The sequence below is a fragment of the Aegilops tauschii genome, chromosome 1, assembly GCF_002575655.3.
Source record: "Aegilops tauschii subsp. strangulata cultivar AL8/78 chromosome 1, Aet v6.0, whole genome shotgun sequence".
NCBI classification, from domain to species: Eukaryota; Viridiplantae; Streptophyta; class Magnoliopsida; order Poales; family Poaceae; genus Aegilops; species Aegilops tauschii.
The window spans coordinates 491,726,938-491,743,454 of NC_053035.3; the positions used below are offsets into that span (position 1 = coordinate 491,726,938).

The window sequence follows — 16,517 nt, forward strand, 5'->3', positions numbered from 1 at the left end:
AATATGAACAAAATTAAGTATTGAAAATATAAATATTGTGTAATACATCTAACCGCGAAAATGCGTGAGCCACCCCACTAGTTTTCTTTCTCTTGTGATGGTTCCTCCTCCGCCACGAAAGTTGATGATTGCAGATCTGTACCATAGAGGTAAGGCATCAAGCAAAGGTGATCTAATGCAGATGCTTATCAGCTTTGCAGTGCACCGGATACTATCCAAAATATCCGGCTTGCTCAACGAATAGATGCTTTCTCTGGATATGGTTTTCTTCCATCTTCTCTCCCTCTTTATAAACCATCTGCAGATTAGCGGGTCACCTGCGCTGCCTTGTACCCATACTAGTACACAAGAAGGGAACAAACTCCAGAGACCTTGAGAGAACAAACAATGGCGGACTTCGCGCTTGGGTTGACCAAGACGGCGGTGGAGGGGACGCTGAGCAGAGTCCAATTGGCGATCGATGAAGAGAACAAGCTGAGGGTGACGGCGAAGCAAGACCTGCGGTACATCACAGGCGAGTTCCAGATGATGCAGTCCTTCCTCAAGGTTGCCAACAAGGAGCGCGCCAATAATGAAGTGGTGAAGACCTGGGTGAGGCAGCTCCGAGACCTTGCCTTCGATGTCGAAGACTGTGTTGAGTTTGTTGTCCACCTGGACAACAACTCGGCCTTGATCTGGTTGTGGCGCCTGGTACCATCCTGCATGGCACCACCTCGGACTCGGGAGCTGGACAGGGCAGTCGCTGAGTTAAAGCAGCTGAAGGCAAGGGTTGAGGAGGTAAGCCAGAGGAACACACGCTACAACCTCATTAGTGACTCCGGCTCCCATGCCAAGACCGCCACACCGACCGAGCAGCTGGCTGCCCTGGCCACCACCAACCCATCAGCATTCCACATGCTAACTGAGGTCTGGGAGGCTGCTGGGAGGCGACGCGGCATGAGCGACCTACAGAAGTTGATCCTAGGTGAAGGCAGTGACCTTCAAATGATCTCCGTATGGGGAAGTACGGCAGCTGATCTTGGGACAACGTCCATTTTCAGCATGCTGTATAGTGACCCAGATATTTGCCGAGCATTCAGAAGACGTGCATGGGTGAAGTTCATGCATCCTTTTAAACCTGACGAGTTCCTCAAGAGTTTGCTGACTCAGTTCTACGTGAGATCTCACCAAGAAAACATAGATGTAGATCATCTCACGAAGGCTGAGCTCATGCAACAAGTGAAGGTGCACAAGTATCTCATCATTCTAGAAGAAGTATCTGGTGTGGCGGACTGGGATGCCATCCGAGAGTACCTGCCGGACAATGAGAATGGCAGCCGAATCATCGTGTCCACAAAGCAATTAAGGAATGCACTCTTGTGCACAGGGGGTGGGGAGTACCAAGTTTCAGAGCTCAGGAGATTCTCTGACGATCGATCTCTTTGTGCCTTCTCCAAGAAGGTAATTAACCCAGAACATGTCTTCTACTTCCAAACTATACTCCATTCCAAATAATTGAAGATTTTGACTTTTCAAGGACTCCACTGTGTAATTTGACCTTTAGTTTCTATACAAATATGTAACAAATTATTACAAAAAGTGATAAATCTGATGGCACTGTTTTCATCTAATCAATCACAGCAATTACATATTACTTTCTAAAACTGTAAAACATAAATAATAATTATATAAAATAGTTGGCAAAGATAAAGAAAATTTATACCATACTTTGTGAAGTGCTAAATATCTTAGAACAGATGGGGCACTAGGCTAATCATAGGTTTGTGGTCTATTTCTTAATCGGTATCTCCATCAAGGACGCTGTAAAGTTAGGTTCTCAAAAGGAATACCAAACAATGGATGTAACTTAATTGACCATTGTTAGTTGGCTGTAGACATAATAGCTAGTACTCCTATATTGTTTGCAGCATTTATACAAATCATGTTGTTTTAGGTTTTGGCACATTGTTCCATGCACAGATATTCTATGTACCTTAATATAAGACATTTTTTTAACTGCAAAAACGTCTTATATTAAGGTACAGAAGGTAGTATATATAATTGTGATACTATGAATCTACTTTTGATGGCAAATATATGGTACCATTTCCATTGAATCAACCTAAATATCTTGTTATGTATATGAATGGTCAGACTAGAGAAGTTCACCTGCTCATTGTAGGAAATCTTCTTTCCAAAGGGATGGATTATTAATATCTATGGTTTATTCTTTGTCCATCCGTTTCCAAAGCATCCAGAGTTCTAAATATCTGGATGTCGAAATGGTTAAAATAGATATGTAACAAATACATGTGGTTTATTCTTTAAAAATGATGCATTCTAATTGGCTTGGACTTTGTACTCACAACGAACTAACAGCACATTGTATTTGGATTTAAGTGGTTGATTTCCATTATATTAAATGTACTATATTGAATCCAAAAGAAATATAGGCTATATTGGTAGATTATTGCAAATTTGATTTACTTATAATTATCTATATGTATCTTATGTTTATCTGGCTGTCGTTTTTATCATCTGATGGTGTTGTGTGAAATGTGGGACATCTTAAAAAAATTTCTAGAAAACAATCAAAACACTTGCACTAGTAGGAAATAGGATTTGTTACCACCATTCAGTTTTTAAAATAAAATCCAATGTAATTTTCCTAAAGAATCAAGAAGTAGACTAGGTTTAAATAATGAACTCGATATATAATCAAATTGAATTTGGTCACGTACTAATTTGGTCACGTAATAATTGAATTTGGTAGTAAAACAGAATGCATGAAGACTAACTGCTGCAATACGGGGTATCTATAGTTTCAGAATTTGGTAGGATAAGTTAATCCTAGTAATAATAGGTAGAATATGTTAACTACATTATTAACAAAACTGTAATAATCCTGTAAGAACCCCCACCCACCACCCCCCCTCACCCACCAACCCACACACCAAGAAAGTCCCAACCCTGAACCAAGAAAAGCGTGTACTTTGTGAAAGGGGGAAAAAGAGCACTTCAAGTAGAAGCTTATAGTTGAATGCGCAGTTGGATTAATGGGAATTTGAAGCTTAAAGTCCTGCCCTTCTAGTTTAACAGTTATGGCCCTTACTTGCAGGCAGGGCGTCACAGTGGTATGCACGATCTTATTTGGCAAATAAGGTGTCGTGGTGTGATTTCACTATGGGGGATTAGCGATGCCAAATCATCACTCATCAATAAAGTGTACACCAGCATAGTGTATAAGAGTAAACAATTCGATGGAGTTGAATTTCAACGACACAGCTGGGTCGACGTGCCCGCTCCTTTCAATTTGGAGGTCTTCTCTCGGCGCTTACTTGTAAGTTTCCGCTCAGAAGATCTTCAAACCGAAGAAATTGCAATGGTTGGTATGATGGAAGAGCCAGGCCTAACTCAAGAGTGTTGCAAGTTTCTGCATGAAGACGATTGCCTCGTTGTTATTAATGATCTGCAGTCCACACATGACTGGGACTTGATAAAAACTGCTTTCTTGTCCGAGCCTATTAAAGGATGTATTCTTATCATTACAAATGAATCAAGCGTTGCCAGACATTGCGTAGAGGAGGAAGATGGGGTTCTCAACATCGAAGATTTGAAAGCCCATACTATGCTTCGCCCCTTGATAAAGGTACGCATGCTTCCAAATCTCAACCTAAATTGAGCCCAATTCTCTTTGTCATTGACCATCTCATTGATGGGCAAAAATCATATTGATGGAGGTCGATCGGACCACCGGAGGGTCTTCCCAGCAGCATGTCGAACTCTTGCACCTATCGTTTGAATTATTATGTATCTTTACTTGTAGGATTGCCAAAACTATGGAATTAGATGGAAGGAGGCTACTCACAGGGGTCGCCTTTTCTCCATCAGATTGGGGGAGACACGTGAATGGTTCACAAAATTTGGACACATGTATTGGGAAGAAGTGAGGGACCTTTGGTATCTTTTAGACAATCCTGGTGTGATCTCGTTGTGGGGACCTGCTGGTGCTGGGTTATCAACTCTTGTTAGAATCTTGTACTATAAGGTAATGCTTAGGTCTGATGCTTCTTGGGAGTGGGAATATCATCAAGAGGGGCCAGTTAGCTGGGAAGAGAAAATTACAATGTTTAGCTGGGTTGATGTGCCCCATCCTTTCAATTTAAAAGACTTCTGTTGGCGCTTGTTACTGGATTTTCGTTCAGATGATCTTCGAGCCAAGAAAATTGCTGCAGTTGGTATAATGGAAGGCGAAGACCCAATTCAACAGTGTTCTAAGATTCTGCGTGAAGACGAATGTGTCGTCGTTATTGATGGTCTACGGTCCACCGATGATTGGGATTTGATAAAAGCTGCCGTATTACCTGACCCAATTACCAGCCATATTATTGTCATTGCAAATGCTGCAAGTGTTGCCACACATTGCGTAGATAAGGAAGATCGAGTGATCAAGATAAATTGTCTAGAAGCTGGTATGGCCATTGGTCCCCCGATAAAGGTGTGTTAATTTCCTATAAATAGAGCTAATTCTCTACTGTGCCAATAATCTATGGATTAATTTCCTTGACATATCTATATATTTAGAAGAACTTCCATTTTATGGTGCAAATGGAGTCTGGGACTTTACTCTCCGAATTTAGTGCCTAAACTTTCTAAACCTACTCATTTAGATTGTATATATGCTTGATGATCACTTATTCAAACTAGAAATCAGAACAATGGATTATTTTTCCCGTAATGTTTGCCTAACATTCCTACAGATCGGGGGCAACGTCGCTACTCACACTCCAGGAAAGAACGAAACAGAACACCCGCCGCCACTCCAAGCGAGCCCCTGTGCTGCCCATCCCTCACTCGCCGTCGCCGGAGGAAGGCTAAGGACAAAGCCCGACGGCTGACGGCAGCGGCGAGGAGACGCGCGGCCCATGCCCACGCCTCTCCTCGATCTCTTTCATTCCTTCCCAGCCAGATCCAGATCCGCTCCCGCCGCGGCCCCGAGCGGCGCGCCTCTCCCGCTCATCACCAACCTCCGGTCGGCTCCCGAGTGTGTCCCACGACCCTTCCTCGCCTCGCTGGGCTCGCTCCCTTCCCTGGCCGTGCGGGACGGCTCAAGCTTGCTCCCTCCTCCCCCCCCCCCTCCGAGAGGCTGCCGGGTGGGGTGCTAGCAGACCTAGAGCTCAGCAATGTCCACGGGCGGAGCATTGACAGCGAGCAGGTCCAAGGGCGGAGGAGCTCTCCTGATCCGTCGGCTGCGCATTCGTCGTTTTGCTCCTGCTGGTCGGTGGGTCATTCGGTAGGTGTGGAGGCCGGAGAAATCCTTGCCGGCGGTCGCCAGCAGACAACGTCGATGTCTACGGGCGCCGCATCCACCTTGGTGGCGTTGTCAGATCCAGATCCGCTCCCGCCGCGGCCCCGAGCGGCGCGCCTCTCCCGCTCATCACCAACCTCCGGTCGGCTCCCGAGTGTGTCCCACGACCCTTCCTCGCCTCGCTGGGCTCGCTCCCTTCCCTGGCCGTGCGGGACGGCTCAAGCTTGCTCCCTCCTCCCCCCCCCCCTCCGAGAGGCTGTCGGGTGGGGTGCTAGCAGACCTAGAGCTCAGCAATGTCCACGGGCGGAGCATTGACAGCGAGCAGGTCCAAGGGCGGAGGAGCTCTCCTGATCCGTCGGCTGCGCATTCATCGTTTTGCTCCTGCTGCTTCTCTGCCTGCTGGTCGGTGGGTCATTCGGTAGGTGTGGAGGCCGGAGAAATCCTTGTCGGCGGTCGCCAGCAGACAACGTCGATGTCTACGGGCGCCGCATCCACCTTGGTGGCGTTGTCTTGCCTCCATCTCACATACGGTTGGCCTGGAGACTGAATCCCTGCCGGCTCCTCTGCTCTGCCTCCCATCGTTCTGCCTCCTGCTCCCTTCGTGTTGATGTGTCCTTCTCGGCAAGCCCGCAATCTCCTCTTCTCGCCATGAGAGCTTCCTGCAACACTATGTCCGGCCCTTGCTTCCTTTGTTTTCATCAACAGGTGGTCGTGTGTGTCCTCCATCTACCCTCCGCCATGCGCCATCTGCCTTGGTTGAGATATTTTCTTTCGAGGCCTCTCTGTGAGCTTGGTTGAGATATCCCTTCCGGTGGTGAATTTAACACTCTCTCGGTGCATGCTCGCTGAGCCGGCATCTCCCCCTCCATCCTCACCTCTCCACGGGCACCCACCCTAATGTTGGGTGTGCGATTGCTAGGGGTTGGCAATGGTGCTGCTCCCTGGTGGTGGAACCCTGCGTTATCTTAGGTCTGTGGTTTTGATGTTGCTGTTGCTCATGTGCTCTTGCGGCGACCTCTGAGCTTGCCGCCTTGTTGTCTTGCTAGTGCTACCTCGTAAATGGTTCGGCATAATCTGAGCTGCTTCTCCCAACCACCTATCTCTTCTGGTAGTTGGCGTTTGCGTTGTGTTGTATCTATGTATGGGGTGTTTTGTGTTTACCTGTTCTTTTGCCCCTCGGGCTGTATGTTTTTTGGATCCGGTTTTTCTTATAAACTGGATCAAGGTTTTCGATCCGGTCTTTCCCGTACTTGCAACTTATTTAATACTTGCATGCATGTAATCGTAATGACACTGTGCTACTTCCTTCCCATTCCTTCCTAAACCACAACCGGCGGGCATGGCTTGTGCTAATTTAACAGTTCTGCATGTAACTTGCAGGGTTGTATATTCTCCAACAGGAGAGCAGAGGCACGTGCCTTGGTCAACACATTTGCACTTCTTGGGCATCAGAATCTATCAGCTGATCTGCTTCGCAGCAGTTTAGATTCCTCAGGTCCTAGTGTGTCCTCATTGTGGGGAATTTCTGGTGTGGGGAAATCAGCCGTGGTCAGAAGTCTGTACTGCCACCTGTTGCTTGGACTGGATCAATATTTCAAGTTTGGCAGCGGACACAACCTCACTAGTCCCCGAACGGAATTTACCATGTGCAGCTGGGTAGACGTGCGTCATCCATTTAATTTGATAGATTTCTCTTGCCATTGGCTCCTGGATTTTCACTCAGATAATCTTCAAGCTAAGGAAAAGGCAGCAATTGGTATCATGGAAGGGCAAGATCCAGTTCAAGAGTGTTGTAGAATTCTGTGTGAGTACAGAAGTCTCATTGTTATCGATGGATTACGGTCCACGGAGGATTGGGACTTGATAAAAGCCTCCTTCTTACCCAATCCTACGAATGCATGTATCATTGTAATTACAAATGAAGCAAGCGTCGCTACACATTGTGTAGATAAGGAAGATCGTCGAGTGGTCAATGTAAGTCTTGAAGCTGACATGGCGCTCATTCTCTTCAAAAAGGTGTGTGTGCTCTCAACCATTTATTTATTAATCTTCGTTGAATCAAGGTATGCAAAATTTAAAATCCCATAAACTTTGTTTTTGCCACTCTAGCTTTTGACCACTTTGCTTTTGCCACTCTAGAATTTGACATTTCACTTTTGCCACTCTTAGTTTTTGACAATACATCACAATTGCCATTCCATGGCAAAAACAATAATTTTAGAGTGGCAATTATGATACATTGTCAAAATCTGAAGTGGCAAAAGTGAAATGAAAAATTATTGCTTTTGCCACGAAATGGCATTTGTAATGTATTGCCAGAAGCTAAGAGTGGCAATAGTGATATGTCTAATTCTAGAGTGGCATAAGCAAAATGGGCAAAAGCTAGAGTGGCAAAAACAAAGTTTTCCCATGCAAATAAGTGGGCGACATCATTGAAAAAACACTCATGCTTTTGAGATTATTGTGTATATTTAAAAGATCAACAACGAAAATGATTTAATTTAACATGGTCCATCGTACCTACTCTTTTTACATGAGAGATAAGAGTATATAATAGAATTGAGCCATTGATCTTATCAATTGGTGATCGATTAACTCTTATCTTTTTATCTCACATGAAAAAGAGAAGATAAGAGGGAGCATGCTAAATTTTGCCATGAAAAGAAGAAAATCTTGTTGACCTAGCGAAGGAATGATGTTGTAGTGGACCTGTATAGCTATGTCGACGGCCCCGTTAGCCCCATCGACATAGGCCTCACGCCGTCAAACAGCCATCACCGCCCGGGTAGCCGAGCTCACAGGTATGCCGACGGCCCTTCCTATGCCGACGGCCACCATGGGCATATATCCATCGATGCCGACAGCCGAGCTATGCCGACCAAACCTGGCCAAATGGGCCGGCCTAGGCGTGCCGGCACGATAGCCCGCGTGCCTGGCCCGTCACGGGCTGACCCGGCACGTGACTTAATGGGCCGTGCCCGGCACGTGGCCCGGCTAGGGCCGTGCCTGGGCTGGCTAGGCAGGCACGCGTGCCAGCCCGACCCGGCACGCCTAACCATCTGTTATGTGGGGACTAGCTGGCATGGGTAGGAGCGTTTTGCTCGGAGGAACGTTGCGGGAGGGACCAGGAGGTGTGGCCCATGAGAGCGACGTGCGTACGAGAGCGAGATGATAGCGACGTGCCTCCTGGCACGAGCGAACGAGAGAGACGTGCCTTGATGTGCCTCCTGCACGAGCGCACGACGTGTAAGATTTTTTTTTTTCAAAGCAAGAGATCACGTACGTAGCATGCATCGATTTGTTACTTCTTTTTTGATGTGAAACGCCTCAATCTGCCTCTCGTGCTGGCGTGCTTACCGGGCCAGCGTGCCGGCATGTTTACTGAGGGGCCGTGCTTGGGCCGCGGAGGTCAGCACGTGTGCCGGCCCGGCCCGGCCCGTGTACTAAGCGTGCCTGGTCGGGCCGTGCCGTGCCGGGCCCGTTTAACTTAGGCCGGGCCGTGCCGGCCCGTTTGGCCAGGTTTGATGCGGACGGCCCCGTCGGCATAGATGGATATATGCCGACGGCTTGTCTACACCTACTGCTTGACCTAGGCCGTCGGGATATCTGCATCTATGCCGACGGGGGCCGTCGGCATAGATCAAGCCGTCGGCGTACACAGTTATTCTGGTAGTGCGTAGCGGACCAGTAGGCCACACTGCATTCCACAGAGCACAATAGTCCAAATAATGAGATGAGAGTCCCTTACATAAACATACCAGTGAAAAACCAAAAATAATTACGACGCATGCACAATTCCAAACACTTCTGTGAGGTGGAGGAAGCTGGCAGGGCGGAGGAGGCTGTGCTCCATGCAGTGGACTGTGGACGGCACTGTGGAGGCCAGCTGCGCAGTTGAGGATGTTGGGTTTCAACCGCATCTTCAAGCAACCACAAAAGTAAAAAAAAAAAAGGCTTATTCCTGCATGTGGCAGGATAAGATAACATGCATTAAATGCATGTTAGGGTAGGATAGGAGTGGACAGTGTGACTAAGGGGGTGTTTGGTTCAGGGACTTTTTAGTCCCAGAGACTAGAAAAAGTCCCTAGGAACCAAACGGGAGGGACTTTTTTTACAGGGACTAGAAAAAGACTCTACTAGAGAGTCTTTTTTGATTAGTCCCTGGGACTAGAAAAAGTCCTAGGACTTCTGAACCAAACACCCCCTAAGACTTTTGCTTCTTGTTCACACACTAGTGCAGTACTAGTTTGTAATGCACGTAATGTGCAGTCCATAGTCGGTTCATTTGCTGTATAGAAGGATTTGTAATCTCTCTTTTGTAATCAAGCCATTCCTCAAGAGAAAACGCATAGAAAATGCACGTAATTGTAAGCTTCAAATCTTAGTACTACTTGTGCAAGTGTACTTGTGTGTGTGAGTGAATATACTCAGCTTTGGGCACCCCTAGCACTCATAGAATATGACCTCTACCACAAACAGGGCACCCCTACCACTCATAGTGCAGGACCCATGGCACTCACAGAACACGCATAACACTCCAAATCAGGACCCCTACCACTCACAAGGTAGAAACCCTAGCACCCATAGTACACACCTACCACAATAGTTTGGGCTAACAATTGGCATCAGAGACTCGTTCAAGCACCCATAGTACAAACCTACCACGTACAATTGGCAGTAATACTAGACACATCTTCAAGACATCAAAACCATCCTGTGTTCAGCCCTAGCTCCCCTCTGCTCCTCTACTTCTAGTCTGTTTCTAACAATATTTCAATATTTCATAAACATTTTCATTGATATTTCATGCAAGTACATATGTTCCAGTGAAATTTTAAATCAACATTTCAGTGATAACACAACTTGAATCACCATTCCCAACTTTCCATATCAGTGTATTTCAGAAACATATCAATTCTAGAGGATAAGAAACATTTTTAATCTAATTGAGTCATATTTTATTTCAGTTGTGTGTCTGACAAATCTTAGAAACATCTCGGCCTTGTTCCACACAGGTTTCACATATCCACAAATCCAGAATTGCATTTTCAGTCATGTTTAATATATATTTCACAAATATAGAAATGCACATTCCATTATTTCAGTTTCTACTATGCACATGAATATCCTCCTTTTTTATAAAAAAAACATGCATTTCACGACCATTCCACAAGGATCGGATTTCAGAACTGCAATCATGGCCTAAAAGATTTTAGAAATAATAAATAATGGATAGATACATGTAGCTCCAAAAATTTACTCCCTTATGTACCCTATTTTCTCCCTTGTACATTTGTATGTATTGACTAATATATTTTCTGTCGGAGCTTCCCCTACAGTTTTCAGTCAAAACATGCATGCACCTTCACAAATGTCGTCTCATACATGTTTGCATCCATTTCACAATTCTTACCAACATAATACATATTACCACCAAAGCATAAATGCACATAAAAGAGAAGAACTTATTGGCCCCATTGACATGCTCTTGTGTGCGTCCAAATTTACCACCCAAGCCTAAACCAGAAATAATCAGACAACCCTGAAGATCATATCTTTAAACCCAACACCAATAACTAAAACTACTACATGGATCTACGGGGGAATACACCAGGTTGAATCACACCAGCATTGCAGCACCGTGTAGGAGTCCAATATCTAAACCGGCTCCGTGCCTTGGCACGAGCTCGCCAACGCCTACGCGGACCCCACCCTCGTGGTGGTTATTGCTGTCCGTTGCGTTGTCTCGTCACTCCAGGGGACATGTACACATGAATCCTATATTATTAGAGAAACACACGAATTTGGATCAGGGATTGTTTGATACCATGGAAAAAACAAAGGAAATGTCAAAGATGTTGGGGTGGACGGGAATTGTCCTCCAAAAAAAGGGCTCTTTGATTCACATCATTCAAAATCCGCGGGAATAGAAAGAAAAAAATAGGATCGGCATGTCATGCTCATCTCAATCCTACATGATTTTGGTTTATTTGATTGCATCATAGGAAAACCAAAGGATGATTTTAAAGAGGTTTGAGTGGATACTATCCTATGAAATGTAGCAGACGGGAATCCTTTAGAAAAATTCCTATAGGATTCAATCATATGAATCAAACAACCCAACATCGGAAGAAATCTTAAGGATTCTAATTCTCCAACATTCCTATAAAATCCTTTGAATCAAAGGAGCGCACTGTCAAATCAATCTTAGGGTTTTTTTTCCTAAGGATTCCATTCCTGTGAATCAAATGGCCTATGTAGGAAAAAAATCATAAAAATCCAAATCCTCCAAATATTCTACCAATTCCATTGAATCAAACCACTTGTGAATCTAGAACCCTGACCAGCTGATGCTCCAACAAGTCCAGTTGTCTTAACACTACTAGCTAATATGCCAATAGACTCAAGTCCCAACCGGCATATAACACCACTTAAAACCATAGTGCACAACATTAGTGTTGCCTATTTGATAGTGAATCTGGAATTTTATTTTATTTATATTGAGGAAAACTAGGTTCGGTCATGTCAGGAATGGAAAACAATTACAATATTTGATTTTATTTTTCAAAGTTTAATTTCAAATTTATTACTTATTTGGTAGGCAAAATCTGTTTTTTTATGTTGATACTGAATAACTTATGGTAACTACTATTTGCCAAATAGAGATTTTACATTATTTTAGAAGCTAATGTATTTCTGGATTATAGATCACAAAGGATGGGATAGAATTGACTCCTGACGAGATGGAGCTCTCCAAAGTTACCGTAGGCAGATGTGGTGGGATTCCTAAAGTTATTGCTACTATAGGCCACCTCTTCACCAAAGAGAATGCCGCTGGAAGGCGCTGGTCTGTATCGGCCACAGATTTGTTGAAGGAGATAAATGATGACTTTATGCACAAGTTGGAGACCGATCAAGAATTTCACAGTTTAAGGGATCTATTCTCTTGGATGCAGTCCTACTTTGATGGTTGCTCAGATTCCCTCAAGCCATGTATTTTCTATCTCTCAATCTTCCCTCCAGAGCAGAAGCTAAGGCAGAGGCATTTGTTGAGGCGGTGGATTGCTGAGGGTTATTGCAGGGACACGTATAATGCTACTGCAGAGGAGAATGGGGAGAGATTGTTCATGGAACTCGTTAGTTTGAGCATAATCCAACGATGTCAGAAGACAATGAAGTGCCTATACCAAGTCAATGGTTTCTTTCATGAATACATCATTTCACGGCGAATGGAAGACAACCTCGTCTTTGCACTAGAGGGGAATTGCAGCCCGAACTCGCAACATGCAGGTCAACACCTCACCATAAGGGAGGACTGGGACAGGGACATCACGGTGTTTAAGACCATGGACTTCTCACGTCTACGGTCCTTGACTGTGTTTGGAAAGTGGATGTCATTCTTCCTCTCCTCTGACATGAGTCTACTTCGGGTGTTAGATATGGCGGATACATCAGGTATACTAGATGCCGACCTTGAGCAGATCGTGAAGGTGCTACCTCGTCTTAAGTTTCTCTCTCTGCGAGGATGCAAAGGGATAAGCCATCTACCAGAATCATTCGGTGGCCTGAGGCAGCTGCAAACGTTGGATGTCAGAGACACCTCAATTGCCATGCTACCGTTGTGTGTCATCAAGCTACAGAAGTTGCAATACATTCGTGCTGGCACCATCATATCATCTGATGAAGGCGATGACGCTCTTGCAAGTATACCAACAACAACAGTAGACCAGACATCAAGACCATTGGAGAGCAGTGATGACATGGTCACAACACTACCGGAAACAACAGAGGAGGTTCAGACATCAACACCACCAGAGGCCAGTGATGACGTGGTCACAACTCTACCGAAAACTACGGAGGAGATTCAGACATCAACACTACCAGAAACGAGAACAGAGGTTCAGATATCAATATCACCTGAGGGCAGTGATGACATGGTCACAGCACTACCGGAAACAACAGATGTTCAGACATCAACACGGTTGTCATGGAGCTGCCGGCCATGTAGTTTGGTGTCTAGCTGGTTATCCAAGTTGCGCAGACGCCGACTTGATAATGATGGTGTTGAGTTTCCTGTAGGGATTGGGAGCATGACGGCCTTGCATACTATTGGTGTTGTCAATGTCAATATTCCAAATGGAAAGGCAATCCTAAAGGAGCTTAAGAACCTTACACAACTACGCAAGCTCAGCGTGTCTGGCATAAACAGGCAAAACATACAAGAATTGTGTGATTTCATCTCCGGCCACAAGCATCTGGAGTCCTTGTCATTGCGACTCGATAAGGATAAGGATAAGGATGAGGGGTTACTTGCTTGTTTCGGTGACATGATTTCCCAGCCACCCAAGACCCTAAAGAGCCTCAAGCTGTACGGGCATGTAAACAAACTGCCAATTTGGATCAAACAGCTTAATAATCTCGAGAAGTTACATCTTGAGTTGACCATACTAGTGCCAGAGGACATGCACTTCCTTGGTGGATTACCAGATAGATATTGCTTACGTGGCCTTTGTGTCAAGCCAATTCAAGATGGCGAACTCAATTTTGGCACCCTGGGTAATGTTATCTTTTCGAGATTACGGGTCCTAGAGATCGATTGCACCTCCAAGTTACACGTAACTTTTGTAGAGAGGGTGTTTCGGGAAGCTGAGGTGCTAAAGATTCACTGCTCTGATGGGGCGTCTTTGCGGATTTCTGGGCTAGAGCATATGAGTGATCTCAAAGAAGTGTGGCTGAAGGGTTCGTATGGTGACGAACTCAAGCAAGAGTTGCAACAGCAACTTTCCGTGCATAAAAGAAAACCCGTCCTGAAGCTAGTGCAGCGACGCTCGTCCTGATAGGCTCTCTCTCTCTCTCTATTCATTTGTTATTTCTGTACTTGTAAGTTGTAACAAGTCCTGTAGAAAGGAATACAGTTCTGCATTGCGCATCGACGGTGCACTCTGCATGCAAACTTCTGACAAAGAAACTGCCCTTGTGATGTATTTATTTCATTGTCGTTCTGTAACATATATAGTGAAGTTCTATTATTATCTATTATATAGTGAAGTTCTATTATTATAGCGACTCTCTTCTTGCTTCAGTGAACTTGCTTGCTTGTGTTTATGTGATGGTAGGGAGATCCTGGAGCAATTTTATCATGGCATTGGCATTTCTAGGTTGCTCGTAGATTAACCTGATTGATTTATCACATGTTTGGGGCTTATTAGTATTGCTTATTACACTAACGGTCCATAAGCAAAAAAATGTGTAGATAGATACCCCTGTACTGTACTATTGATTCACTAACAAGTGCAAATACACAAGCATAATCGTCTCAATAACAGAATGCAGCGAATTAGCAGACATATTACGCAGTCCAAGGAACTCTATCAACGAATACAACTTGAATCAGTACTACTAGAGGGCACAGGTCAAGGGAGCTGCCCTGTGTTGGCAGTTCCCAACAACTTCAGCGTGCCTGACATAGATATCTGATGAGATCTATATTTGAGCTTCCAAAAACAAAACCAGCAGGTCAGCGTAACAACAGCCAAAGCCGGGCTTGATCAAAGCAGCTCAACATCAGGACCACTGGACCTTTTTATGTTGAAAACAGAAACAGTTCCCTACTTCCACGGTGAAGCCCCATGTCCTCCTTGTTCCGACTGACAGGTGATGTGAACTGGAGACATCGCCCAACATTCCGAATGCGCAACAAACTGTTCTACACATATCATGCCACTGGGCAAGGGAGAAAACAAATGGCTGATAAAGTTGGTTAGCAGCAGACACTTTGCGTCACCGAAAATGGCGCCGTGCCTTGCTAGATCACAGGCAGGCATTGCTTTGGATAGCATCACGTAGCACTGGGCATCAGCAACAATTCCTCCCAGTCCAGCCCCGCATCGCTTGAACAAATGCTCCATGAATGACTCCAGGGTATGCAGTGCATGGATCATCGACACACTACCCAGTTTACCGACTCACTGCTCATGACCGTCGATGCTGTTCCTGGCAGACCAGACGCTCCAAAGGAACGTGATAACAGCAATGTGACTCCCTTTGGGTCCTCTTTTCATTAATGTCATTTTTGTAATTTGCAGAGCCCACCTTCAAACTCTACAGGTTCAAACACATGTGAATCTCAATGTATACAATAAGTCAGTTTACTCGTGACTCTAAGATTAACGAGCAGAAAACCCTGCTCGGCTCGGCTCGTTTGAAGCTCGTTAAGCTCGTGAGCGCTCGTTAACAGATTATAATGTGTTACGATATACATGATAAATGTGTAGGTGTGGTTTTCAAGATGAAATATGATGAGTACAAAAAGAAATGCAGTAGTTTGTTGCCTCATATGTCGATTAGATTGAATAGATGGGCTAAGGTTCTACAAATGTTTGTCACGTAAAAATAAGAATATGTGTTGTGTTGTTACTAACGAGCTTAACGAGCTACTCGTGAAACTCATTAGCTCGCTCGTTAAGCTCGTTAAGCTTAACAAGCTGAAATCAATGATTCGCTCTGTTCATTAAGAAGCGAGCTACGAGTTTAACGAGCCGAACTATCGAGCGCTCATTAAGCTCACGAGTTATGAGCTTTTGGTCCAGCCCTACTCTAAGGCCTCCGACTTTAGTTATAATTTGATGTCAACGTGGATTCTGTTAAGGTTATTGATTGTTTTTCGGTTTGTTGTTCTGTATAAGTAAATGGTGATTCCATATCAACTTCCGCTGTCAGTTGTATCTTCGGTTCAGCGCTCCTCTAAATGGCTTCATCAACACATTCCTTTTTCCTTTTGACATTCCTACTTTACTTTTGTAGGAAGTCCTGACCCTGAAACTGTAACCCCTGTGGTGCCCCGGCACCCAAAATCATATATGGAGGTTCTCTATCTTGAGCATCCTTTTTTTTCTGTCATGAACTCATGCTAGGATATGAGCAACTTAGTTCAGTCTGAATGTTTTGATATTGAACCAGAAGTTGTCTCTAAACTGTCATATTGGACTTAACACTTGACAGGTCATGGAAATGATACAGAGGGGAGAGCGGCCAGATGATATCCAGGTATTCTGAATTTCCATTTATCTCCTAGTATTATATCTGCAACAAGAGGACTCTGTAACACTATTGTTTTGTAATATTGGATATTAATGATGAGACACCAAACCCTGATCAGCTAATCTCGGGCTGCGTATGGCACCCAAGCCCAAGGTTTGCACTTGAAATTACTGGCTAACAAATGTTTCGC

The 16,517-nt window shown here is 44.8% G+C and overlaps 1 protein-coding gene across 1 annotated transcript; it reads left to right on the forward strand.

Moving 5' to 3' along the window:
* The first annotated feature begins 319 nt into the window (after window positions 1-319).
* LOC109739839 (uncharacterized) lies at window positions 320-14,255 on the forward strand. The gene is made up of 5 exons (XM_020298876.4): window positions 320-1,440; window positions 3,098-3,628; window positions 3,806-4,477; window positions 6,668-7,303; window positions 11,995-14,255. Exons 1-5 carry the CDS (start codon window positions 388-390, stop codon window positions 14,122-14,124), a joined length of 5,022 nt encoding a protein of 1,673 aa, XP_020154465.1. The 5' UTR covers window positions 320-387; the 3' UTR covers window positions 14,125-14,255.
* Window positions 14,256-16,517: the final 2,262 nt, after the last annotated feature.

Excerpts from the sequence above, each read along its gene's own strand:
- LOC109739839 (XM_020298876.4), top strand. The coding sequence starts at position 388 with ATGGCGGACTTCGCGCTTGGGTTGACCAAGACGGCGGTGGAGGGGACG. Across the intron at positions 3,629-3,805 it reads TGCTTCGCCCCTTGATAAAG|GATTGCCAAAACTATGGAAT; the intron begins GTACGCATGCTT and ends CTTTACTTGTAG. Across the intron at positions 7,304-11,994 it reads CGCTCATTCTCTTCAAAAAG|ATCACAAAGGATGGGATAGA; the intron begins GTGTGTGTGCTC and ends TCTGGATTATAG.